We start from the raw sequence: 26,189 nt of genomic DNA, 5'->3' as shown, positions 1-26,189 counted from the left end.
TCATGAGGTCAATCTGGGCTCTCAATGACTACCAGGTCAACCTCACATCTCAGCAGCCACCAATTCAGGCTAGCCTGTGAATGGACACTAGGTCAACCTCAGGCCTCAGGGGCCACCAGGTAAACCTGAGCTCTCACTGGCCACCAGATGAACCTCAGGTGTAAGGGACCACCAGGTCCACCCTGGTACTCACTGGCTACAAGGTCAAACTCAGGTCTCACGGGCCACCAGGTGAACCCAGGCTCTGACTGGCCACCAGGTAAACCTCAGGATTCAGGAGCCACCAGGGGAACCCAAGCTCTGACTGGGCACCAGGTCAACCTCACATCTCCAGAGCCACCAAATCAGCCTGGGCTGTGACTGGTCACCAAGTCAACCTCAGGTCTCAGGGGTCACCTGGTTAACCACAAGTCTCAGGGGCAACCAAGACAACCTGGGCTCAGTCTAGCCACCAGGTCAACCTCACATCTCAGGGACTACCAGGTGAACCCAGGCTTTGATTGGTCAGCTGGTCAACCTCAAGTCTGAAGGGCCCTCAGGTCAAACCTGGCTCTCACTGGCCACCAGGTCAACCTCAGGTCTCAGGGTGTCACGTTACTGGATTTTAAGGGGAGCAGCCAGTTCACTGCTGCACCCATGGGTGGGTATTTGCCCCAAAGTGTATACAAAGCGGGCCATGTGAGGTGTCACATGAAAGCTTCTGTTCTACTGGCTCTGTATGTGTTATTTGTGTAACAATATAATATCTGTATGTGGAGTTATAAACATACTAGCCAATAGCCTGTCATAAAACGGGATTTTCAGGTCTCTCCTCCATATTCTATTCCCTTTCTATCTCACTCTTCTCTCCTGAGCCTCTGGTCTCTCTCTCTCTCTCTCTCTCTCCTCCTTCTCCTGCCTCCCCGCCCCTCTCTCTCAGCTCTCCTCCCCCTCCTGCCTCTCACTTTCTCTTTCTCTGCTCCTCCTTCTTGTGCATGCAGAGCGCATAGCCCAAACAGCTGCTTGCTCCTGCGCGGTGGCCTGGCTGAGCGGCACAGAAGTCAGCTGAGCGTCAGGGCGGGAGGCGAAGGGGAGCGGGGCGGTGACGTACACGGCCGGGGGCAGGGCCTGGCCATGTACGTCACCACCGTCCCGTCCTTCGCCTCCCGCCCTGGCGCTCGGCTGACTTTTGCGCCGCTCAGCCGGGCCGCCACACAGGAGCAAGCGGCCATTTGGGTGCTGCGTTCCCCCACCTCCCCCGTGGTGGCCCAGCTGAGCGGTGCAGAAGTCACGAGTGCCATGGTGGGAGGCGAAGCACGTGACTGAGGCAACAGCCAGGATTTCAGCGTTACAGAGTCACAGACATTGTGCTACTATAGATATGATACTCTGCGTGGTTGCTGGAAAATGTTCTGTCTGTGGCTGAGCAAAGGAGCAAGGAAAGCTCAGCCTATGGCTATGCTAATTAGCAAGGAGACAATGGATCTCTAGGTGCTGATACACGTCTCAGGAATGTGACTGACACTAAGGGTTGCCAGCAGGGAACACAGGGATAGGCCACTGACCAGGTGACCTGCTGCAGCCAAGGGAAGCCAGGAGAGGTTTATAAATGCCATGTGGCCCCCCCATCATGTCTTCAGTTCAGCTCCTGATCCCAGATGCAGCCTTGCAGGAAACAACGAACCAGAAAGAATCGTGGACCCGTCCCGACATAGGATGTAACCCGAGACCTTTATACTAGCAGTTTATAACATCTCTGCTAAGAGCCTGCATCAAGAACTAGGAGATTCGATGCATGTCATGTATTATCCTTTAACAACCTCACTCTCAGGCTTTTCTTTCTTTTAGTAATCAACTTTGAGATTTTAGATTCTACAGGACTGGCTCAGCGTGGTCTTGTGGGTAAGATCCAGGGTATAAAATGACCTGGGAACTGTGGCTGGCTCTTTGGGACTGGAAGAGCCCGTTTGGGGGAGGTGAGACTGGGTTCTATAACCCCTCACCTGTGTGCAGGCCCGGGGCTGTTTGGGGCATGGAGAGAGCTGGGGTGTCTGAGGGATTTTGCTCTTGAGGCTTCAGGCTGGCCAGATTGGCAGCTAAAGCACTCAGTGTGACTGGTTTGTGGCATATTTGGGAAGGTCCCTGGTCTGGGGCCGTAAGGAGCCCCAAGTTTGAGCAATTTGCCCTGAGTGGATGCCCTTAATCGTGCCGAGAACCAGCCTGGTCCGTCACACAGGGGCCACCAGGTGAACTGAAGCTCTGACTGGCCACTAGGTTCACCTCAGGTCTCAGGGGCCACCAGGTGAACCAAAACTCTGACTGGCCACTGGGTCAACCTCAGGTCTCCAGAGTCACCAGGTCAACCCTGGCACTCACTGTTCCCCAGGTGAACTTGAGGTCTCAGAGGCCACCAGGTCAAACCAGGCTCTCACTGGCCACCAGGTCAACCACAGGTCTCAGGAGTCACCAGGTCAGCCTGGGTTCTCACTGGCCACCAGGTCAACCTCACATTTCAGAGGCCACCAAATGACCCCAGGCTCTGGCCAGGAGGTTAGCCTCAGGTCTCAAGGGCCCTCAGGTCAACTTCAAGTCTCAGGGGCCACCAGGTGAGCTCGGGCTCTGACTGGCCCCCAGATCAACCTCACATCTAAGAAGCCACCGAGTCAGCCTGGGCTCTAACTGGTCACCAGGTCAACGACAGTTCTCAGGGGCCACCAGGTCACCTCCTCTATCAGCAACTTCAATATTCTAGGTGCATTTCATCCTTCATCAGACTTCTCGGTGAAGACCAAAACAAAGAAGTCATTAAGCAGCTCTGCCATTTCCAAGTTTCCCCCTCCTCACTGAGCAATGGGCCTACCCTGTCCTCGGTCTTCCTCTTGCTTCTAATCTAAATTGCAAAAAGAAGTCCCCTTGCTACTGGCCACATGGCTGTGTACTGTTCTCCTGGGGGCTGGCTGCTCGGTCCTGTGGGGAAGAGGGCCCTGCTGCTCTCACAGGGTCAGGTGTGGGCCAGGAGCCATCAGCCCCCAGGGTCTGAGGCTCTGGAGGTCCCCTGGCTCAGGGTTCCCTCCTTTCCTAAATTTTGTTCCTCCAGTTTCTCAAGCAACGTCGGGTAACTTCAGTTAGTCTAATGTATAAAGGAGAGTGTTTGTATGTTTGTGCTCTAATAACTTGGACACTATGGCTGTGTCTAGACTGGCATGATTTTGCACAAATACTTGTAATGGAAAAGTTTTTCCGTTAAAAGTATTTGCGCAAGAGAGCGTCTACACTGGCATGTGCCTTTGCACAAGAGCATCTGTGCCAGTGTAGACACTCTCTTGTGCAAGAAAGCTCTGATGGCCATTTTAGCCATCGGGCTTTCTTGCACAAGAAATTAACGTTGCCTGCCTACACTGGCCTCTTGTGCAAGAATACTTGTGCAAAAGGGCGTATCCCTGAGCGGGAGCGTCAGAGTATTTGCGCAAGCAGCACTGATTTTGTACAGTACAACGTCCGTGTTCTTGCGCAAATACTCGCGGCCAGTGTAGACAGGTGGCAAGATTTTGCGCAAAAGCATGCCAGTCTAGACGCAGCCTATAAGACCAACCACAACCAAACTGCATGGGCTAACCTTTCCTCCAGGAGAGGGTTTAAGGGACTGTGGGAGGGAAGGGATGAGAGACGGACACTTCCCTCCCCTCTGGCTCCTCACCTCAGTGATATCAACTGTCCTGAGCAACGCCGGGGAACTACAGCTCTTATTTGTAGAATGTCGTCTTGTTTCCCTTCATGCCTGTAGCTAGTCTGAGCTCGTTTTGTGCCTTTGCCTTTCTAACTTGCCCCTGCATTCCCGTGTTGTCTGCCTATATTCATCCTTTGTCATTTGTCCTACTTTCCATTCTGTATACACCTTTTTTATTCCTAGATCATGCAAGATCTCCTGGTGGATCCAAGCTGGTCTTTTGCCATATTTTCTATCTTTCCTACACAGCGGAATTGTTTGCTTTTGGGCCCTTAACAACGTCCCTTTGAAAAACTCTCAACTCTCCTCAGTTGTTTTCCCCTCAGTCTTGCTTCCCTGGGACCTTACCTACCAGCTCTCTGAGTTTACCAAAATCCGCCTTCCCGAAATCCATTGTGTGTATTGGCCGTTCTCCGTTCTACCCGACCTCAGAATCGTGAGCTCTATGATCTGTCAGGTTAGTTGTTGACTAACCTTCTCACTCTGACTTGCTGCAGCCGAGTCAGAAGCGCGGACCGGCGTTCGCACGCCAGCCACTCACCCACGTGCTCACCAAGCCAGGTTTGGTCTGGCCAGCTGGCTCCTCCGGATTCTGCCCCAAGCTCCCCGGCGGGGCACGGACCCTTCCTTAGAAAACCCTCTCGCCTGAGAGCCCTTGAGCCCGATACACCGAACTGGGCAGCTCCCCATAGCTGTGCTGCAGGCTCTGCCCTCGCGCCGCCGCTAGCTCCTGGGTGCACCAGCTGCAGACTCGGGGCCTTGCAGGTGACCAAATGGGGCACTCTGCAATGGGGAGAGCTGCCCCACGGCCCCAGCCCCAACACAAGGGGCAGCCGCCCCTCATGCAGCCCCGCCCCGGGAGCAGCTGGGCAGCCGCCACATGGCCGTGGCCCCACATTCCCCTGCCAAGCCCAGCACCACTGGCTCCCCAGGCGGAAGGGCAGTGCTGCGGCGCAGCTCTGTGATGACTGTAATTCTTGCTGCGCGCCACTGCAGGCACACGCTCGGGGGGAAATGTGGCTCCTGCCCCCGGCAGTGCTGGAGCCATTCTGAGGCTGGGGGCAGAGGGTCAGGCCTCCTGTCAGCAGCCCTGTGCCCCCGGGCGGGGCTTGTTAAGCAGCTGCGTGGCCGCCCAGCTTAGAGGGAACTTGGCCAATGCGCTACACGAGGGCCCCAGAGTAACCCACAGAGCAACCCCTCCCTCTGCTCTGGGATCACCAGCCACCGCCAGCCCCGTCCCTCTGCCCCCGCACTGAGGCCGCCTGGCAGGCCACGGGGTTCACATGCTGGAGGGTCCAGGCTCTGGGCTCCCCCCGGGCAAGGCAGCGGCTGGAGAATCATTTTCTCCCGTACTTTGAGGTTCACACAAGCAGCCCCCTGTCCGGTCCCCACGCGCATCCCCCGGCTCGCGCCTGCCAAGACGGTGGGGAGCTTCTCGTGCGAACGGACACGGTGCCAACACTGAACCCTCCCAGCCCCCCGGCCACATCCCAGAGGGCCACCAGCAACGCACAGCCGGCCAGCTCCCCGGCAAGCAGCGCAAGCTGCCTCGCTCAGCTGCCGGGGCCCTGGGAGCTCCAGGCCTGGAGGCGCCGGCGGCGGGCAGAGAATAACCGCACCAGACCACGCCGGCTCCAACAGCTGGGGTTTATTTGTGCTGGGGACTGGTTACAGGAGGGGTGGGCAGCAGCAAGCGCACGCAGCAGCCCCGCAGCTCCCTTGGCTCACCCGCCAGCCATGGGCAGCGAGCGCCTGGCCTGGCGCAGACGCCCAGGGTTTGACCCAGCAGCTGGCGGGGCAGGGGGTGACCTCAGCCCACTGGGGGGGTTGCAGCATTAAGAGCCCGGCGCAGCTCACAGGCTCCCTTCCCCATGGGCCGGAGCAAGGCCCAGCCTGAGCTGGCCAGAGCCCAACCCTCCGCACCAGGTGGGGCAGAACGGGGCAGGTTCCAATGGTGCTCCCTGCAGAGCCCCGGGGGCTCAGGGCCATTAGGAGGGAGCTGTGGGCGTGGGCACTGGGAGTTTTCACTGCAGAGTGCAACGTGCAGTCTGCCTGGGCCGGCCCTGACACCTCACCCCGGGGCCCCAGGAGGGAGCCGCTGGCCGAGGTCCCGGTGTGGTGAGGGAGGCGGGGAGGAGCCGCAGCAGCGGGCCGGCGAGGGGGCTGGGCGGGTTAGGAGATGAGGCGGCCGTGCAGCTGGCACAGCTGCTCCGGCGTCAGGACCAGCTTGTGCACTTGGCCGTGGCCAGGCTGGCAGGGGACGGTCACTTTGCCCACATAAACGGTGTCGGCCTTCTTCTCCTCGGCGGCCTGGAAGAGCAGAGGGGTCAGGGTGGTGGGACGCGGCTGGGATGGGCCCGCGCTGCCGGTGCCGGGGGCCAAGCTAACTCCCGGGGCAGCTCCAGAGCCAGTCGCCCGAGGGGAGCCTCCTGCACCCAGGGCCTGGTCGCCTTTGCCCCCCGGCCAGGGCCACGGGCAGCCGGGTCCGCGCCACACCAGGGCGAGTGCGCCGCAGTCCCAGGGCCAGCCACCAGCTCCCCTGGCCGGGGGCCTGGGCCCCAGGCTGCCAACAGAGCCCTCCAGGCAGGGCCAGGGAGCGCCGGTGCACGCTCTCCCGGGGTGTGGTGAGGACTGCCCCCGGCCACATGCCCCCTAGGGTCTCGCTCAGGGCCCCCGCCTCCGGGAGCCCGTCTGGGGCAGGGACCCGCTCGCCCAGCACGGCCCCAGGGCCCTGGCCTCCAACAGCCGCGGTGCAGGCCCTGGCCCAGCGGCCTCTCACCTTTAGGAAGGCCGTGGAGGGGAAGGTGGCGAAGTCGGTGAGGACACTGGCCCCAGAGTGCTGCAGAACCGTCTCCTTCATCACGTCATCCTGCAAGGGGAGCGGGGCGGAATCAGCCCCCTAGGTCAGCCCACGGTGGGCGCCGCGCTCCTGGCCTGGGACACCCGCTGGCAGGAGCAGCCTCCCCCTCCCCCGGGCTTGCCCAGAGCACAGGACAAGGGCCAGCGCCCCAGGCGGAGCTCCCCACACCCGGGGCAGAGACGGGGCACGCCCAGAGCACAGGACAAGGGGCCAGCGCCCCAGGCAGAGCTCCCCACACCCGGGGCAGAGGCAGGGCGCGCCCAGAGCACAGGACAAGGGCCAGCGCCCCAGGCAGAGCTCCCCACACCCGGGGCAGAGACGGGGCACGCCCAGAGCACAGGACAAGGGGCCAGCGCCCCAGGCAGAGCTCCCCACACCCGGGGCAGAGGCAGGGCGCACCCAGAGCACAGGACAAGGGGCCAGCGCCCCAGGCAGAGCTCCCCACACCCGGGGCAGAGGCAGGGCGCGCCCAGAGCACAGGACAAGGGGCCAGCGCCCCAGGCGGAGCTCCCCACACCCGGGGCAGAGGCAGGGCGCGCCCAGAGCACAGGACAAGGGGCCAGCGCCCCAGGCAGAGCTCCCCACACCCGGGGCAGAGACGGGGCGCGCTCAGAGCAAAGGACAAGGGGCCAGCGCCCCAGGCGGAGCTCCCCACACCCGGGGCAGAGGCAGGGCGCGCCCAGAGCACAGGACAAGGGGCCAGCGCCCCAGGCAGAGCTCCCCACACCCGGGGCAGAGGCAGGGCGCGCCCAGAGCACAGGACAAGGGGCCAGCGCCCCAGGCAGAGCTCCCCACACCCGGGGCAGAGGCAGGGCGCGCTCAGAGCACAGGACAAGGGGCCAGCGCCCCAGGCAGAGCTCCCCACACCCGGGGCAGAGACGGGGCGCGCCCAGAGCAAAGGACAAGGGGCCAGCGCCCCAGGCAGAGCTCCCCACACCCGGGGCAGAGGCAGGGCGCGCTCAGAGCAAAGGACAAGGGGCCAGCGCCCCAGGCAGAGCTCCCCACACCCGGGGCAGAGGCAGGGCGCGCCCAGAGCACAAGACAAGGGCCAGCGCCCCAGGCAGAGCTCCCCACACCCGGGGCAGAGGCGGGGCGCGCTCAGAGCACAGGACAAGGGGCCAGCGCCCCAGGCAGAGCTCCCCACACCCGGGGCAGAGGCAGGGCGCACCCAGAGCACAGGACAAGGGGCCAGCGCCCCAGGCGGAGCTCCCCACACCCGGGGCAGAGGCAGGGCGCGCCCAGAGCACAGGACAAGGGGCCAGCGCCCCAGGCAGAGCTCCCCACACCCGGGGCAGAGGCAGGGCGCGGCCAGAGCACAGGACAAGGGGCCAGCGCCCCAGGCAGAGCTCCCCACACCCGGGGCAGAGCCGGGGCGCGCCCAGAGCACAGGACAAGGGCCAGCGCCCCAGGCAGAGCTCCCCACACCCGGGGCAGAGGCAGGGCGCGCCCAGAGCACTGGACAAGGGCCAGCGCCCCAGGCAGAGCTCCCCACACCCGGGGCAGAGGCAGGGCGCGCCCAGAGCACAGGACAAGGGCCAGCGCCCCAGGCAGAGCTCCCCACACCCGGGGCAGAGGCAGGGCGCGCCCAGAGCACAGGACAAGGGGCCAGCGCCCCAGGCAGAGCTCCCCACACCCGGGGCAGAGGCAGGGCGCGCTCAGAGCACAGGACAAGGGGCCAGCGCCCCAGGCAGAGCTCCCCACACCCGGGGCAGAGGCAGGGCGCGCCCAGAGCACAGGACAAGGGGCCAGCGCCCCAGGCAGAGCTCCCCACACCCGGGGCAGAGGCAGGGCACGCCCAGAGCACAGGACAAGGGGCCAGCGCCCCAGGCAGAGCTCCCCACACCCGGGGCAGAGACGGGGCGCGCCCAGAGCACAGGACAAGGGGCCAGCGCCCCAGGCAGAGCTCCCCACACCCGGGGCAGAGGCAGGGCGCGCCCAGAGCACAGGACAAGGGGCCAGCGCCCCAGGCAGAGCTCCCCACACCCGGGGCAGAGGCAGGGCGCGCCCAGAGCACAGGACAGGGGCCAGCGCCCCAGGCGGAGCTCCCCACACCAGGGGCAGAGGCAGGGCACGCCCAGAGCACAGGACAAGGGGCCAGCGCCCCAGGCAGAGCTCCCCACACCCGGGGCAGAGGCAGGGCGCGCCCAGAGCACAGGACAAGGGCCAGCGCCCCAGGCGGAGCTCCCCACACCCGGGGCAGAGGCGGGGCGCGCCCAGAGCACAGGACAAGGGCCAGCGCCCCAGGCAGAGCTCCCCACACCCGGGGCAGAGACGGGGCGCGCCCAGAGCACAGGACAAGGGCCAGCGCCCCAGGCGGAGCTCCCCACACCCGGGGCAGAGGCAGGGCGCGCCCAGAGCACAGGACAAGGGGCCAGCGCCCCAGGCGGAGCTCCCCACACCCGGGGCAGAGGCAGGGCGCACCCAGAGCACAGGACAAGGGGCCAGCGCCCCAGGCAGAGCTCCCCACACCCGGGGCAGAGGCAGGGCGCGCCCAGAGCACAGGACAAGGGGCCAGCGCCCCAGGCAGAGCTCCCCACACCCGGGGCAGAGACGGGGCGCGCCCAGAGCACAGGACAAGGGGCCAGCGCCCCAGGCAGAGCTCCCCACACCCGGGGCAGAGGCGGGGCGCGCTCAGAGCACAGGACAAGGGGCCAGCGCCCCAGGCAGAGCTCCCCACACCCGGGGCAGAGGCAGGGCGCGCCCAGAGCACAAGACAAGGGGCCAGCGCCCCAGGCAGAGCTCCCCACACCCGGGGCAGAGGCAGGGCGCACCCAGAGCACAGGACAAGGGGCCAGCGCCCCAGGCAGAGCTCCCCACACCCGGGGCAGAGGCAGGGCGCGCCCAGAGCACAGGACAAGGGGCCAGCGCCCCAGGCAGAGCTCCCCACACCCGGGGCAGAGGCGGGGCGCGCTCAGAGCACAGGACAAGGGGCCAGCGCCCCAGGCAGAGCTCCCCACACCCGGGGCAGAGGCAGGGCGCGCCCAGAGCACAAGACAAGGGGCCAGCGCCCCAGGCAGAGCTCCCCACACCCGGGGCAGAGGCAGGGCGCACCCAGAGCACAGGACAAGGGGCCAGCGCCCCAGGCGGAGCTCCCCACACCCGGGGCAGAGGCAGGGCGCGCTCAGAGCAAAGGACAAGGGGCCAGCGCCCCAGGCGGAGCTCCCCACACCCGGGGCAGAGGCAGGGCGCACCCAGAGCACAGGACAGGGACCAGCGCCCCAGGCGGAGCTCCCCACACCCGGGGCAGAGGCAGGGCGCACCCAGAGCACAGGACAAGGGGCCAGCGCCCCAGGCGGAGCTCCCCACACCCGGGGCAGAGACGGGGCACGCCCAGAGCACAGGACAAGGGGCCAGCGCCCCAGGCAGAGCTCCCCACACCCGGGGCAGAGGCAGGGCGCGCCCAGAGCAAAGGACAAGGGCCAGCGCCCCAGGCAGAGCTCCCCACACCCAGGGCAGAGACGGGGCGCACCCAGAGCACAGGACAAGGGGCCAGCGCCCCAGGCGGAGCTCCCCACACCCGGGGCAGAGGCAGGGCGCACCCAGAGCACAGGACAAGGGGCCAGCGCCCCAGGCGGAGCTCCCCACACCCGGGGCAGAGACGGGGCACGCCCAGAGCACAGGACAAGGGGCCAGCGCCCCAGGCGGAGCTCCCCACACCCGGGGCAGAGGCAGGGCGCACCCAGAGCACAGGACAAGGGGCCAGCGCCCCAGGCAGAGCTCCCCACACCCGGGGCAGAGGCAGGGCGCGCCCAGAGCACAGGACAAGGGCCAGCGCCCCAGGCGGAGCTCCCCACACCCGGGGCAGAGGCAGGGCGCGCCCAGAGCACAGGACAAGGGCCAGCGCCCCAGGCAGAGCTCCCCACACCCGGGGCAGAGGCAGGGCGCGCCCAGAGCACTGGACAAGGGGCCAGCGCCCCAGGCAGAGCTCCCCACACCCGGGGCAGAGGCAGGGCGCGCCCAGAGCAAAGGACAAGGGGCCAGCGCCCCAGGCGGAGCTCCCCACACCCGGGGCAGAGGCAGGGCGCACCCAGAGCACAGGACAAGGGGCCAGCGCCCCAGGCGGAGCTCCCCACACCCGGGGCAGAGGCAGGGCGCGCTCAGAGCACAGGACAAGGGGCCAGCGCCCCAGGCAGAGCTCCCCACACCCGGGGCAGAGGCAGGGCGCGCCCAGAGCACAGGACAAGGGGCCAGCGCCCCAGGCGGAGCTCCCCACACCCGGGGCAGAGGCAGGGCGCGCCCAGAGCACAGGACAAGGGGCCAGCGCCCCAGGCAGAGCTCCCCACACCTGGGGCAGAGGCAGGGCGCGCCCAGAGCAAAGGACAAGGGCCAGCGCCCCAGGCAGAGCTCCCCACACCCGGGGCAGAGGCAGGGCGCGCCCAGAGCAAAGGACAAGGGCCAGCGCCCCAGGCAGAGCTCCCCACACCCGGGGCAGAGGCGGGGCGCGCCCAGAGCACAAGACAAGGGCCAGCGCCCCAGGCAGAGCTCCCCACACCCGGGGCAGAGGCAGGGCGCGCCCAGAGCACAGGACAAGGGGCCAGCGCCCCAGGCAGAGCTCCCCACACCCGGGGCAGAGGCAGGGCGCGCCCAGAGCACAGGACAAGGGGCCAGCGCCCCAGGCAGAGCTCCCCACACCCGGGGCAGAGGCAGGGCGCACCCAGAGCACTGGACAAGGGCCAGCGCCCCAGGCAGAGCTCCCCACACCCGGGGCAGAGGCAGGGCGCGCTCAGAGCACAGGACAAGGGGCCAGCGCCCCAGGCAGAGCTCCCCACACCCGGGGCAGAGGCAGGGCGCGCTCAGAGCACAGGACAAGGGGCCAGCGCCCCAGGCGGAGCTCCCCACACCCGGGGCAGAGGCAGGGCTCGCCCAGAGCACAGGACAAGGGGCCAGCGCCCCAGGCAGAGCTCCCCACACCCGGGGCAGAGCCAGGGCGCGCCCAGAGCACAGGACAAGGGGCCAGCGCCCCAGGCGGAGCTCCCCACACCCGGGGCAGAGGCAGGGCGCGCCCAGAGCACAGGACAGGGACCAGCGCCCCAGGCGGAGCTCCCCACACCCGGGGCAGAGACGGGGCACGCCCAGAGCACAGGACAGGGGCCAGCGCCCCAGGCAGAGCTCCCCACACCCGGGGCAGAGGCAGGGCGCGGCCAGAGCACAAGACAAGGGGCCAGCGCCCCAGGCGGAGCTCCCCACACCCGGGGCAGAGGCAGGGCGCGGCCAGAGCACAAGACAAGGGGCCAGCGCCCCAGGCGGAGCTCCCCACACCCGGGGCAGAGGCAGGGCGCGCCCAGAGCACAGGACAAGGGGCCAGCGCCCCAGGCGGAGCTCCCCACACCCGGGGCAGAGCCGGGGCGCGCCCAGAGCACAGGACAAGGGGCCAGCGCCCCAGGCAGAGCTCCCCACACCCGGGGCAGAGACGGGGCGCGCCCAGAGCAAAGGACAAGGGCCAGCGCCCCAGGCGGAGCGCCCCACACCCGGGGCAGAGACGGGGCGCGCCCAGAGCAAAGGACAAGGGCCAGCGCCCCAGGCGGAGCTCCCCACACCCGGGGCAGAGGCAGGGCGCGCCCAGAGCACAGGACAAGGGGCCAGCGCCCCAGGCGGAGCTCCCCACACCCGGGGCAGAGACGGGGCGCGCCCAGAGCACAGGACAGGGGCCAGCGCCCCAGGCGGAGCTCCCCACACTCGGGGCAGAGGCAGGCGCCAGCCCGGGCTGTGGGCATTTGCCGAGCGCCTGGCGCGCAGGCCGGGCTGTGGGCGTTTGCCGAGGGCCTGGGGCGCAGGCCGGGCTGTGGGCGTTTGCCGAGCGCCTGGGGCGCAGGCCGGGCTGTGGGCGTTTGCCGAGCGCCTGGCGCCAGGCCGGGCTGTGGGCGTTTGCCGAGGGCCTGGGGCGCAGGCCGGGCTGTGGGCGTTTGCCGAGCGCCTGGCGCGCAGGCCGGGCTGTGGGCGTTTGCCGAGCGCCTGGCGCGCAGGCCGGGCTGTGGGCGTTTGCCGAGCGCCTGGGGCGCAGGCCGGGCTGTGGGCGTTTGCCGAGCGCCTGGCGCGCAGGCCGGGCTGTGGGCGTTTGCCGAGCGCCTGGCGCGCAGGCCGGGCTGTGGGCGTTTGCCGAGCGCCTGGGGCGCAGGCCGGGCTGTGGGCGTTTGCCGAGCGCCTGGGGCGCAGGCCGGGCTGTGGGCGTTTGCCGAGCGCCTGGGGCACAGGCCGGGCTGTGGGCGTTTGCCGAGCGCCTGGGGCGCAGGCCGGGCTGTGGGCGTTTGCCGAGCGCCTGGCGCCAGGCCGGGCTGTGGGCGTTTGCCGAGGGCCTGGGGCGCAGGCCGGGCTGTGGGCGTTTGCCGAGCGCCTGGGGCGCAGGCCGGGCTGTGGGCGTTTGCCGAGCGCCTGGCGCGCAGGCCGGGCTGTGGGCGTTTGCCGAGCGCCTGGCGCGCAGGCCGGGCTGTGGGCGTTTGCCGAGCGCCTGGGGCGCAGGCCGGGCTGTGGGCGTTTGCCGAGCGCCTGGGGCGCAGGCCGGGCTGTGGGCGTTTGCCGAGCGCCTGGCGCGCAGGCCGGGCTGTGGGCGTTTGCCGAGCGCCTGGCGCGCAGGCCGGGCTGTGGGCGTTTGCCGAGCGCCTGGGGCGCAGGCCGGGCTGTGGGCGTTTGCCGAGTGCCTGGTGCGCAGGCTGGGCTGTGGGCGTTTGCCGAGCGCCTGGCGCCAGGCCGGGCTGTGGGCGTTTGCCGAGTGCCTGGTGCGCAGGCCGGGCTGTGGGCGTTTGCCGAGTGCCTGGTGCGCAGGCTGGGCTGTGTTTACCTTGAGCTTGTCGACGGCGCTGCCGAGGGCCTTCAGGCGGGTCGTCTGCTCCAGCAGCTGGGCGCCCGGGCTCCCTGTGGCAGACACAAAGCACACGGGCCGTTTGCAGCGACCCCCAGCCCCACGTCACCGAGCAGCGCAGCCCGAACCCCCAGCCCCACGTCACCGAGCAGCGCAGCCCGAACCCCCAGTCCCCTCGGAGGGGCGCGGCAGCAGCTGAGCAGACCCCTGGACAGGAGAGCTCGTGGCCCAGGCGTGGCCTGGCTGGCTGTGGGAGCCCAGCAACCTGCGGGCACCTCGCCGATGCTCGGAGCCATCGTGGGGGGGGCAGGGTGTGGCCCCCGCCCCGGGGCCCTGCGCTGGGCCGCACAGCTACCACCCGGCAGGACTCCGGCTCGGCCCCCCTGCCCCGGGGCCCTGCGCTGGGCCGCACAGCTACCACCCGGCAGGACTCCGGCTCGGCGCCCCCGCCCCGGGGCCCTGCGCTGGGCCGCACAGCTACCACCCGGCAGGACTCCGGCTCGGCCCCCCCGCCCCAGGGCCCTGCGCTGGGCCACACAGCTACCACCCGGCAGGACTCCGGCTCGGCGCCCCCCCGCCCACAGACGCCGCAGGGAGGCGGGGGCACGCTGTGCGCCAGGACCAGCAGAGGGCTTTGGACGCGCCACCCCCCAGGACAGGCCACGAGCCCCGGGCCGTTCCCGCCGGGCCTGGGGGTGCTGGGCCCGTTCCCGCGCTGGCAGCCTCCCCAGGGAGCCGCGTGCTGGGACGTACCCGACCTCCCGCGCGTGACGTCCACCACCCTGGCGCTGGCGCTCATCTGGTAGAGGGTCTGCAGCAGCTGGCTCGTCTTCCGGTACAGGCTGCCCGAGGCCACCCCCTGCCCCTCCCCCTGCCGGTCGCGGGGCAGGGTCAGCTTGGGCACGTGCAGCGGGGGCAGGGCTGCCAGCTCCGTTCTCATCTGGGCTCCCTGCGGTACAAGCAACTGGAGTAGCCCCGGCTCCGCCCCGCCCTGCCCCGCCCCGCCCCGCCCCGCCCCGCCCCGCAGAGCCCAGGGGCCCGGTCCCTTCTCCGGCCAGCTGCTGGGCCAGCCGCAGAACCCGGCATGGGGGCACCCGGCCCCGCGCACCGGAGCCCTCACTGTCTGCCCTCTGCAGGTGCGGAAGGGCACCCCCAACAGGACCACAGGCTGCGGGCAGTCAGCTGGGCAGCCCTGGACTCTCCCCTGGGGCGCCCCCAGCGCCCGGTGCACTGGGAACCCAGCAGGGGCCAGCAAGGGAGAGCAGGAGCCGGGCCCCGAAGCAGGGATCAGCTGCCTGGGGTGGCATCCTGCCGAGCCGCCTCAGGGCACAGCACCCTGCCCTAGGCCTGGCGGAGGGGTGGGGGAGGGAGGGCCTGGGCTCTGGATCCAGGTGCCCTGCGTGGAGCCGGGGGCCTGACGTGCCTTTGAGTGTCACTCAGCCAGGTGCTTCACTGTGGCCCTGCAGCAGGGAGGCCCACAGGTTAACACACGTTCCCTTTGCGCTCCACCACTAGCAACAGGAGCCCAGCCAGCCAGGGCCCTCCAGTCTCACCAGCTCCAGGCTGACGCACCCAACTCCGACGTGCCTGCCTCTGCCCAGCGGCAGCCCTGGCTCGGCGCACGACCGCCAGGGGAGCCACCTCTCACCTTGAGCCGGTCGTTCTCCGCCTTGAGGCGCTCAATGGACAGCCGCATGGCATCGATCTGTCGCAGGAGCAGAGGGGAGTCCTTCACCTGGACGGGGCCAGAGCCGCCCCCCAGTGCCTGGCCAGCGCTGCCACCTGCACACGGGCGGGGAGCCATGGTGAGAGCTGGCCAGCAGGGCCCAGGCAGCGCGGTGGGCTCCAGCTCCGCCCACAGACCGAGGCCGCTGTGCTAAGGAGCAGCCCGGAGCTGGAGCCGGAGTGCCGGGGGCAGTGCCCGGTGCCAAACCCACGCCCGGAGCTGGAGCCGGAGCCGGAGAGCCGGGGGCAGTGCCCGGTGCCAAACCCACGCCCTGAGCTGGAGCCGGAGCCAGAATGCCGGGGGCAGCGCCCGGCACCAAACCCACGCCCTGAGCTGGAGCGCTGGGGGCAGCGCCCGGCACCAAACCCACGCCCGGAGCTGGAGCCGGAGCCGGAGAGCCGGGGGCAGTGCCCGGTGCCAAACCCACGCCCTGAGCTGGAGCCGGAGCCAGAATGCCAGGGGCAGCGCCCGGCACCAAACCCACGCCCGGAGCTGGAGCCGGAGCCGGAATGCCGGGGGCAGCGCCCGGCACCAAACCCACGCCCGGAGCTGGAGCCGGAGCCGGAGAGCCGGGGGCAGTGCCCGGCGCCAAACCCACGCCCGGAGCTAGCACGCCAGGCGGCTCAGCGCCCTGCCACAGCCCGGGTGCCACGCAGTTCCCAGAGCCTCAGCAGCCCCTGCCCGCCCGCCCGCCGCACCTACCTCTCTGCGGCTCCTCTGCAGCGCCGCCAGCAGGGAGAGAACAGAGTTAGAAGCCCGGGAACCTTTGGCCCTGCAGCCCTGCTCCCCGTGCAGTGGCCCCACGGCTGCCCCACTCCAGAGCCCTCCCCAGACCGCCCGGCGGGTGCAGAGCCTCTCACTGAGCCCTTCCCAGAGCAGCTGCATCTCGGGCCGGCCCCGGGAGAGGGCAGGGGCAGCCGTACGCCCGCGGGAAAGGAAAGAACCGGGCCACAGATTCTGCCACTGTCTTGCCCTGGGGCCCTGGAAAAGTCCCTTTGCTGCCCTGTCTGTCCTCTGGCTCCCCCTGCTCAGGCAGGGCCTGGCCTCCCCGGCTGCCGCATGGCGGGCACTGGCCAGCTGGCACACGGGAGCCAAGTGCCACCAGCCCCATTGCCGGATCACGGGGTCTGTGGCTACTGCAGCCGCCCCGGGCAGAGGCTGCGGCTGCCAAGCACACCAAGGGAGGGCCATTCGCCCTGGGGAAAGGGGCGGGCCAGGCCGCGGGGTCAGTACGCAGCTCGGGTGTCCGCACCCACGTCCGGGCCAGAGGAACGGGGCGCCGAGCAGAGCCAGCTGCTGGCCAGCCCCAGGTCTGGGCTGGTGTGAAACGTGGGCGGCTGAGACTCTCATGGCTCAGGCGCCGCGTCAGAGCCCGCGGGGAGCAGCCCGGCCCCACACCCAGCCCGGCCGCGGGAGCGGGGGAGGCGCAGAGGGAAAGCCAGCAGCCCCCCGGCTCTCCGGTCACTGGGCCGAGGCCGGACACCACGGACGGGCTCTGGAATCCCCAGCCAGCTGCCCCTTGGGGAACCCGGAGCTCGAGGGACAGAGCCCGGAGCACAGGGAGCTCCTCCCCCTTCACTCCCGTGCTCCCCCTCTCTTCCCCAGGCCTGTGACATTGCTCCAGCGGGTCACTCGCCTCCCGCAATGCCCGAGACGATGGAGGCGATGCCGGAGGCAGGGGCTCCCCGCAGCCCCTCGATGGTGCGCTTGGACTGGCTGTTCAGGCGCTGCTTGAGCTCCATCTTCTCCGACTCCAGCTGGTCAATGTCAGCCTGAAGCGCGTCCATGGTCTCCTCAAACTCCCTGCGGGCGCGGAGCGAGCACCGGCATGAGCCCCTCCTGGCGAGCGCCGACACCGCGGGCCCCGGAGCCACCTCCGCCAGCGGGCACGCTCCCAGCTGGCCCTGCCCGCCCGCCCCGCCCCGCCACCTCCCCACCCGCCCCGCCGCCTCCCGGCTCCCAGCCGGCCCTCCCCGCCCGCCCCGCCCCGCCGCCTCCCAGCCGGCCCTCCCCGCCCGCCCCGCCTCCCGGCTCCCAGCCAGCCCTCCCTGCCCGCCCTGCCGCCTCCCGGCTCCCAGCCGGCCCTCCCTGCCCGCCCCCGCCGCCTCCCGGCTCCCAGCCGGCCCTGCCCACTCGCCCCGCCCCGCCGCCTCCCGGCTCCCAGCCGGCCCTGCCCGCCCGCCCCGCCGCCTCCCGGCTCCCAGCCGGCCCTCCCCGCCCGCCCCGCCGCCTCCCAGCCGGCCCTCCCCGCCCGCCCCGCCGCCTCCCAGCTCCCAGCCGGCCCTCCCTGCCCCGCCACCTCCCAGCTCCCAGCCAGCCCTCCCTGCCCCGCCGCCTCCCAGCTCCCAGCCGGCCCTCCCTGCCCCGCCGCCTCCCAGCTCCCAGCCGGCCCTCCCTGCCCCGCCACCTCCCAGCTCCCAGCCAGCCCTCCCTGCCCCGCCGCCTCCCAGCTCCCAGCCGGCCCTCCCTGCCCCGCCACCTCCCAGCTCCCAGCCGGCCCTCCCTGCCCCGCCGCCTCCCAGCTCCCAGCCGGCCCTCCCTGCCCCGCCACCTCCCAGCTCCCAGCCGGCCCTCCCCGCCCCGCCACCTCCCAAGCGGCCCTCCCCGCCCGCCCCGCCGCCTCCCGGCTCCCAGCCGGCCCTGCCCGCCCGCCCCGCCCCGCCGCCTCCCAGCTCCCCGCGGGTCCTCCCGCCCGCCCCTCCCCCACCACCTCCGCTGCCTCCCGGCTCCCAGCCGGCCCTCCCGCCCGCCCCTCCCCGCTGCCTCCCGGCTCCCCCGGCCCCCCACTGCCTGGCCCTGCAGCCTCCCGGCTCCCCCAGCCTCCCACTGCCCGGCCCCACAGCCTCCCAGCTCCCCCTGTCCCCGCCGGCCCCCGCCCAGCTCTCCTGGCCTCATCGGCCCCCACTGCCCAGCTCTGCTGCCGTGCAGCTCCCCCGGCCCTGTCGGCCCCCCCAGCGCCTAGAACATCCCCCTGCACATGGCTGGCCCGGCGCTGAGACCCGGTCTGGCCCAGTGGCAGCCGAAGCAAAGCCAGAGTGTGAAACGAGTGACCTGCCCGCCGGGAAAGAGCCACAAGCAGCCTGGCCCCGGCGTGGCCCCTCTGGCCCCCCCAGGCCCCCCCCACCCGCGCTGCCCCCAGGCCCCCACTGCCAGCCCCGCTCACTTCTCCTTCTTCTTGAGCAGAGCCTGGGTCTCGTCCAGCTTGGTCTGGATCTTCTCCACCCGCTCGTCCGCGTCCTTGGAGGCGCTGTCCAGCTTCTTCTCCAAGAGACTCAGGCGCACGTTGGCTTCGCTCAGCTCCTCGCCCTGGGCGGCAGAGGACGGGGGATGGGCCGGTGTCCTGCACGCCATCCCGCCCCCACGGGTGTGGGTGGGGCAGAGCACCGGGGGCGCGGGTGGGAGGTGCGGGAGGGGGCGGCAGAGGGGGGCGGGGCGGCAGAGGGGGAATGGGTGGGGGCGGCAGCGGGCACGTGAGGTGCGGGAGGGGGCGGCAGAGGGGGGCGGGGCGGCAGAGGGGGCATGGGTGGGGGTGGCAGCGGGCACGTGAGGTGCGGGAGGGGGCGGCAGAGGGGGGCGGGGCGGCAGAGGGGGCATGGGTGGGGGCGGCAGCGGGCACGTGAGGTGCGGGAGGGGGCGGCAGAGGGGGGCGGGGCGGCAGAGGGGGCATGGGTGGGGGCGGCAGTGGGCACGTGAGGTGCGGGAGGGGGCGGCAGAGGGGGGCGGGGCGGCAGAGGGGGCATGGGTGGGGGCGGCAGCGGGCACGTGAGGTGCGGGAGGGGGCGGCAGAGGGGGGCGGGGCGGCAGAGGGGGAATGGGTGGGGGTGGCAGCGGGCACGTGAGGTGCGGGAGGGGGCGGCAGAGGGGGCATGGGTGGGGGTGGCAGTGGGGGCGTGGGAGGGGGCTGCAGAGAGGGGCGGGGCGGCAGAGGGGGCGCGGGTGGGGGTGGCAGCGGGGGCGTGAGGCGTGGGAGGGGGCGGCAGAGAGGGCGGGGGCGGCAGAGAGGGGCGGGGCGGCAGCGGGGGCGTGAGGCGTGGGAGGGGGCTGCAGAGAGGGGCGGGGGCGGGGTGGCAGCGGGGGTGGAGGCGGGGGCGCAGGGAACACGCAGGGAAGAGCTCACCTTGATTTTCAGCGATTTCTTCAGCTCTTTAATAACCGTCTCTCTGTCCTCCAGCTTGAGGCCCAGGCCCTCGGCGTCGGTGATCTCGGCCCGCAGCGCGGCGGCCCGCAGCGTGACGGGCGGAGGGGGCTGGCGGGGGAGCAGAGGGGGCTGCTGGGATCCTGCCTGCTGAGGGCTCCCCACGGCCCTGACAGCCCACGGCAGGCGCCCAGAGGTCCCGCCCGAAACCAGGCCAGCCGGCCCCGAGGGAACCCGGCCCAGGGTCAGCCGACTGCGCCAGGGGAACCCGGCCCCGAGGGAGCCCGGCCCAGGGTCAGCCGACTCCGCCAGGGGAACCCGGCCCCGAGGGAACCCTGCCCAGGGTCAGCCGACTGCGCCAGGGGAACCCGGCCCCGAGGGAACCCGGCCCAGGGTCAGCCGACTCCGCCAGGGGAACCCGGCCCCAGGGTCAGCCGACTCCGCCAGGGGAACCCGGCCCCAGGGTCAGCCGACTCCGCCAGGGGAACCCGGCCCCAGGGTCAGCCGACTCCGCCAGGGGAACCCGGCCCCGAGGGAACCCGACCCAGGGTCAGCCGACTCCGCCAGGGGAACCCGGCCCCGAGGGAACCCGGCCCAGGGTCAGCCGACTCCGCCAGGGGAACCCGGCCCCGAGGGAACCCTGCCCAGGGTCAGCCGACTGCGCCAGGGGAACCCGGCCCCGAGGGAACCCGGCCCAGGGTCAGCCGACTCCGCCAGGGGAACCCGGCCCCAGGGTCAGCCGACTCCGCCAGGGGAACCCGGCCCCAGGGTCAGCCGACTCCGCCAGGGGAACCCGGCCCCAGGGTCAGCCGACTCCGCCAGGGGAACCCGGCCCCAGGGTCAGCCGACTCCGCCAGGGGAACCCGGCCCAGGGTCAGCCGACTCCGCCAGGGGAACCCGGCCCCGAGGGAACCCGGCCCAGGGTCAGCCGACTCCGCCAGGGGAACCCGGCCCCGAGGGAACCCGACCCAGGGTCAGCCGACTCCGCCAGGGGAACCCGGCCCCGAGGGAACCCGGCCCAGGGTCAGCCGACTCCGCCAGGGGAACCCGGCCCCGAGGGAACCCGGCCCAGGGTCAGCCGACTCCGCCAGGGGAACCCGGCCCCGAGGGAACCCGGCCCAGGGTCAGCCGACTCCGCCAGGGGAACCCGGCCCCAGGGTCAGCCGACTCCGCCAGGGGAACCCGGCCCCGAGGGAACCCGGCCCAGGGTCAGCCGACTCCGCCAGGGGAACCCGGCCCCAGGGTCAGCCGACTCCGCCAGGGGAACCCGGCCCCAGGGTCAGCCGACTCCGCCAGGGGAACCCGGCCCCAGGGTCAGCCGACTCCGCCAGGGGAACCCGGCCCCGAGGGAACCCGACCCAGGGTCAGCCGACTCCGCCAGGGGAACCCGGCCCCGAGGGAACCCGGCCCAGGGTCAGCCGACTGCGCCAGGGGAACCCGGCCCCGAGGGAACCCGGCCCAGGGTCAGCCGACTCCGCCAGGGGAACCCGGCCCCAGGGTCAGCCGACTCCGCCAGGGGAACCCGGCCCCAGGGTCAGCCGACTCCGCCAGGGGAACCCGGCCCCAGGGTCAGCCGACTCCGCCAGGGGAACCCGGCCCCAGGGTCAGCCGACTCCGCCAGGGGAACCCGGCCCAGGGTCAGCCGACTCCGCCAGGGGAACCCGGCCCAGGGTCAGCCGACTCCGCCAGGGGAACCCGGCCCCGAGGGAACCCGGCCCAGGGTCAGCCGACTCCGCCAGGGGAACCCGGCCCCGAGGGAACCCGACCCAGGGTCAGCCGACTCCGCCAGGGGAACCCGGCCCCGAGGGAACCCGGCCCAGGGTCAGCCGACTCCGCCAGGGGAACCCGGCCCCGAGGGAACCCGGCCCAGGGTCAGCCGACTCCGCCAGGGGAACCCGGCCCCGAGGGAACCCGGCCCAGGGTCAGCCGACTCCGCCAGGGGAACCCGGCCCCAGGGTCAGCCGACTCCGCCAGGGGAACCCGGCCCCGAGGGAACCCGGCCCAGGGTCAGCCGACTCCGCCAGGGGAACCCGGCCCAGGGTCAGCCGACTCCGCCAGGGGAACCCGGCCCCAGGGTCAGCCGACTCCGCCAGGGGAACCCGGCCCAGGGTCAGCCGACTCCGCCAGGGGAACCCGGCCCCAGGGTCAGCCGACTCCGCCAGGGGAACCCGGCCCCAGGGTCAGCCGACTCCGCCAGGGGAACCCGGCCCCAGGGTCAGCCGACTCCGCCAGGGGAACCCGGCCCCAGGGTCAGCCGACTCCGCCAGGGGAACCCGGCCCAGGGTCAGCCGACTCCGCCAGGGGAACCCGGCCCCAGGGTCAGCCGACTCCGCCAGGGGAACCCGGCCCAGGGTCAGCCGACTCCGCCAGGGGAACCCGGCCCAGGGTCAGCCGACTCCGCCAGGGGAACCCGGCCCAGGGTCAGCCGACTCCGCCAGGGGAACCCGGCCCCAGGGTCAGCCGACTCCGCCAGGGGAACCCGGCCCCAGGGTCAGCCGACTCCGCCAGGGGAACCCGGCCCCAGGGTCAGCCGACTCCGCCAGGGGAACCCGGCCCCAGGGTCAGCCGACTCCACCAGGGGAACCCGGCCCCAGGGTCAGCCGACTCCACCAGGGGAACCCGGCCCCAGGGTCAGCCGACTCCGCCAGGGGAACCCGGCCCCGAGGGAACCCGGCCCAGGGTCAGCCGACTCCGCCAGGGGAACCCGGCCCCGAGGGAACCCGGCCCAGGGTCAGCCGACTCCGCCAGGGGAACCCGGCCCCGAGGGAACCCGGCCCAGGGTCAGCCGACTCCGCCAGGGGAACCCGGCCCCAGGGTCAGCCGACTCCGCCAGGGGAACCCGGCCCAGGGTCAGCCGACTCCGCCAGGGGAACCCGGCCCCAGGGTCAGCCGACTCCGCCAGGGGAACCCGGCCCCAGGGTCAGCCGACTCCGCCAGGGGAACCCGGCCCCAGGGTCAGCCGACTCCGCCAGGGGAACCCGGCCCCAGGGTCAGCCGACTCCGCCAGGGGAACCCGGCCCAGGGTCAGCCGACTCCGCCAGGGGAACCCGGCCCCAGGGTCAGCCGACTCCGCCAGGGGAACCCGGCCCAGGGTCAGCCGACTCCGCCAGGGGAACCCGGCCCAGGGTCAGCCGACTCCGCCAGGGGAACCCGGCCCCAGGGTCAGCCGACTCCGCCAGGGGAACCCGGCCCCAGGGTCAGCCGACTCCGCCAGGGGAACCCGGCCCCAGGGTCAGCCGACTCCGCCAGGGGAACCCGGCCCCAGGGTCAGCCGACTCCGCCAGGGGAACCCGGCCCCAGGGTCAGCCGACTCCACCAGGGGAACCCGGCCCCAGGGTCAGCCGACTCCACCAGGGGAACCCGGCCCCAGGGTCAGCCGACTCCGCCAGGGGAACCCGGCCCCGAGGGAACCCGGCCCAGGGTCAGCCGACTCCGCCAGGGGAACCCGGCCCCGAGGGAACCCGGCCCAGGGTCAGCCGACTCCGCCAGGGGAACCCGGCCCCAGGGTCAGCCGACTCCGCCAGGGGAACCCGGCCCCAGGGTCAGCCGACTCCGCCAGGGGAACCCGGCCCAGGGTCAGCCGACTCCGCCAGGGGAACCCGGCCCAGGGTCAGCCGACTCCGCCAGGGGAACCCGGCCCCGAGGGAACCCGGCCCAGGGTCAGCCGACTCCGCCAGGGGAACCCGGCCCCGAGGGAACCCTGCCCAGGGTCAGCCGACTGCGCCAGGGGAACCCGGCCCCGAGGGAACCCGGCCCAGGGTCAGCCGACTCTGCCAGGGGAACCCGGCCCAGGGTCAGCCGACTCCGCCAGGGGAACCCGGCCCCAGGGTCAGCCGACTCCGCCAGGGGAACCCGGCCCCAGGGTCAGCCGACTCCGCCAGGGGAACCCGGCCCCAGGGTCAGCCGACTCCGCCAGGGGAACCCGGCCCCAGGGTCAGCCGACTCCGCCAGGGGAACCCGGCCCAGGGTCAGCCGACTCCGCCAGGGGAACCCGGCCCAGGGTCAGCCGACTCCGCCAGGGGAACCCGGCCCCGAGGGAACCCGGCCCAGGGTCAGCCGACTCCGCCAGGGGAACCCGGCCCCGAGGGAACCCGGCCCAGGGTCAGCCGACTCCGCCAGGGGAACCCGGCCCCAGGGTCAGCCGACTCCGCCAGGGGAACCCGGCCCAGGGTCAGCCGACTCCGCCAGGGGAACCCGGCCCAGGGTCAGCCGACTCCGCCAGGGGAACCCGGCCCCGAGGGAACCCGGCCCAGGGTCAGCCGACTCCGCCAGGGGAACCCGGCCCCGAGGGAACCCGGCCCAGGGTCAGCCGACTCCGCCAGGGGAACCCGGCCCAGGGTCAGCCGACTCCGCCAGGGGAACCCGGCCCCGAGGGAACCCGGCCTGCGGGGGAGCGGCCGGTGCGCTCAGAACCCACCTTGCCCTGGGGCCGGTCGGCGTCGTACTCGCCCTCCTGCATGGCGGTGGCCATCTTGTTCATGGTGGCGATGAGGACGCTGCAGGACTGGCGCAGGCACTCGGCCGGGTTGACGCCGGGGCTGCCATAGATCTGCGGGAAGGGACGGAGTCTGCTCGGCTCCCGCTGAGCCAGCTGCCCTGCCAGGCCCCCCCCCGCATCGCCCAGGCCGCAGGTGGAGCAGGCGCGTGGCCGCCCCCACAGCCCGGCCCGGCGCCCACGGGCAGCAGCAAGACGCGCTCAGGGTGCTCCCCAGGGCAGCCCGCGGGCGCCGGGAATGGCCCCACCTGTTCGCTCGCTTTGAAGGCCAGGTCCTCCAGCTTCACGGCCAGCAGCCCCTCGTTCTCCGGCAGCGGGGCGATCAGCTGGGCCCCGGCGGCCGCCACCTCCTGCAGCACGGCCACCACCCAGGTCAGGTGCTTGCGGCAATCCAGCAGCGTGTCCGACACCTGGGCGGGGGGCACGGCTGTCAGAGGGGTCGCCCCCCGGCAGGACAAAGGGAGGCGCCCCGCCCCGGCGCGCCCGCCCCGCCCGCCCCGCCCCACCCCACCGACCTCCTGGCGCGCCCCCCCGCCCCGCCCCACCGGCCCCCCGCCCCGCCCCACTGGCCTCCCGCCCCCCCCCACCGGCCTCCCGGCGCGCCCCCCCCCGCCCCGCCCCACCGGCCTCCCGCCCCGCCCCGCCCCACCGGCCTCCTGGCACGCCCCGCCGCCCCGCCCCACCGGCCTCCCACCCCGCACCGGCCCCCCGCACCGCCCCACCGGCCTCCTGGCGCGCCCGCCGCCCCGCGCCACCGGCCTCCTAGCCTGCTCCCCACCATTGGCCTCCCGGCGCCACTGGCCTCCCTGAGTGCCCCCCCCGCCCTGTGCTACCAGCCTCCCGGTGCCACTGGCCTCTCAGCGCGCCCCCATCTCCTCCCACCGGCCTCCTGGTGCCACTGGTGTCCCGGCGCGCCCCCCGCCACCCAGCACACGCCACCTGGATTCCCAGCGCTCCACCTGCCACCCAGCCCACACCACTCGCCCTGCGTCACCAGCCTCCTGGTGCACCCCCAGATCGCTGGGGGCCCCCAGCTGCTCCCACCCCTGCTCTTGGCCAGCACAAGACACGCGGGCTCAGGGCAGCGCAGCCGGACAGACGCCGGCACGGACAGCGGTAGCCCCCGCACGCTGGGCACATCCCCTCTCCCGCCGGGCAGAGAAAACCCGCCTCATGCCGGAGCCACAGGAGCGGGAGGGGCCTAGAGCCCGTGGCGCCTTGGGGCGCTCCCTGCCCCACCTGCTGCCCGAAGCCCAGTGCTGCTGGGATCCCTGGTGCGTCTGTCCCGGGCATGCGGCGTCTGATCTTCTTGCAGAACTGGCGGATGTCGCTGCAGGAGGTCTCCAGGTCCTTGAGGAGGATGGCGAGGTCCGACGCCTCCTGCCCGGGCTGCGAGGGGGAGGGGAGAGCTCAGCGCTGGAGACCGGCGGCCAGGCCCAGCGGGCGCGGGGGAGGGCGCGGGGGGCGCTGCTCACCTGCAGGAAGGATCGCAGGCGGCCCACCTCCACGCCCATGCAGTCCAAGGCGCTCTGGGTGAACTGCGGACGAGCGCGAGCGCCGTTAGCTCAGGGCACAGCAGACGCAGCCGGACGGGCCGGGCACGGGGCTGGGCTCCAGGGCGCACGGTCGCTTCGCTCTGCCTGGGGCTGGCCCCGCGCCTGGCAGCCCCTCCCCTGCGGCGGGGGGGGGGGGCGGCTGAGCCCAGCTAGCAGGGGAGGCAGGGCTGCAGCTCAGGACGAGGGTTTCCGACCCCCCCGCCAAGGAGCCGGCCAGGCCCGGAGTCGTCCCAAGGCCCCGCTGTCGTGTTACTGGACTCTAAGGGGAGCAGCCAGATCCCTGCTGCGCCCATGGGGGGTGTTTGCCCCAAAGTGGGTCCAAAGGGGCCGGGTGAGGGCTCAGACGAAAGCTCGTGCTCTGATCTGCACGTGCTGCTCGTGTGCTTATCGCCCCACATCCAGACGTGCTCCGTGTGGACGCTGGGAACGTCTCTGGCTGTGGCCGAGCAAAGGGCCAGGAACGCTCAGCCAGCGGCTCTGCCGACGAGCAAGGGGCACGGGCTCTAGGCGCCAAGCCGCACCGCAGGGAGGTGACTGACGGCGGGCACAAGGCCAGGCTGCTGGGCCAGGAGGATGCCGGGACGGCTATCAGACGCCACAGGCAGAGCTGGGGTCTCCGAGGGGTTTTGCTTGTGAGGCTTCTGGCTGAAGGCTCGGCGTGATGGTCTGTGGCCCGGCCCGTCACGCCCGGAGGGCCACCCGCCCCTTACCTTAATGTGGTCCGCCAGCTGCATGGTGCAGTCCTCGGCCTGCTCCACCAGGTGGATGCTGTACAGGTGCTGGAAGGAGAGGAGGCGCTACCAGCGGGAGCCGGAGGGAGGCCGAGGCCGTGCCGCGGGCGGTAGAGCCGGCTTGGGCGGCTGCCTCTCCGACCAGCCAGCCCGCGGCGCCCACCTGCCCCGGCACCGGACGCTT

At 71.7% G+C, this 26,189-nt stretch overlaps 1 protein-coding gene across 6 annotated transcripts in view; it reads right to left on the bottom strand.

The window, feature by feature from the left end:
* Nucleotides 1-5,339: 5,339 nt before the first annotated feature.
* The window catches only part of DCTN1 (dynactin subunit 1), a 132,299-nt gene continuing 111,449 nt past the window's right edge, over nt 5,340-26,189 (bottom strand). For 5 of the 6 annotated variants that reach the window (XM_089777695.1, XM_089777696.1, XM_089777697.1 and 2 more), the window contains 13 exons: nt 25,985-26,053; nt 25,194-25,256; nt 24,958-25,107; nt 23,967-24,128; nt 23,641-23,772; nt 19,206-19,334; nt 18,252-18,394; nt 16,725-16,891; nt 15,011-15,144; nt 14,116-14,311; nt 13,342-13,415; nt 6,486-6,575; nt 5,340-6,016 (listed from right to left, as the gene is read on the bottom strand). In XM_089777695.1, the coding sequence (XP_089633821.1) occupies nt 5,879-6,016; nt 6,486-6,575; nt 13,342-13,415; nt 14,116-14,311; nt 15,011-15,144; nt 16,725-16,891; nt 18,252-18,394; nt 19,206-19,334; nt 23,641-23,772; nt 23,967-24,128; nt 24,958-25,107; nt 25,194-25,256; nt 25,985-26,053 (1,647 nt within the window). In that variant the 3' untranslated portion in view covers nt 5,340-5,878. The other variant, XM_089777699.1, reaches the window with a different exon arrangement.

This window comes from Pelodiscus sinensis, chromosome 4 (assembly GCF_052426305.1).
Source record: "Pelodiscus sinensis isolate ZL-2025 chromosome 4, ASM5242630v1, whole genome shotgun sequence".
Classification (NCBI taxonomy): Eukaryota; Metazoa; Chordata; order Testudines; family Trionychidae; genus Pelodiscus; species Pelodiscus sinensis.
This window is presented reverse-complemented; position numbering and strand designations above follow the sequence as displayed.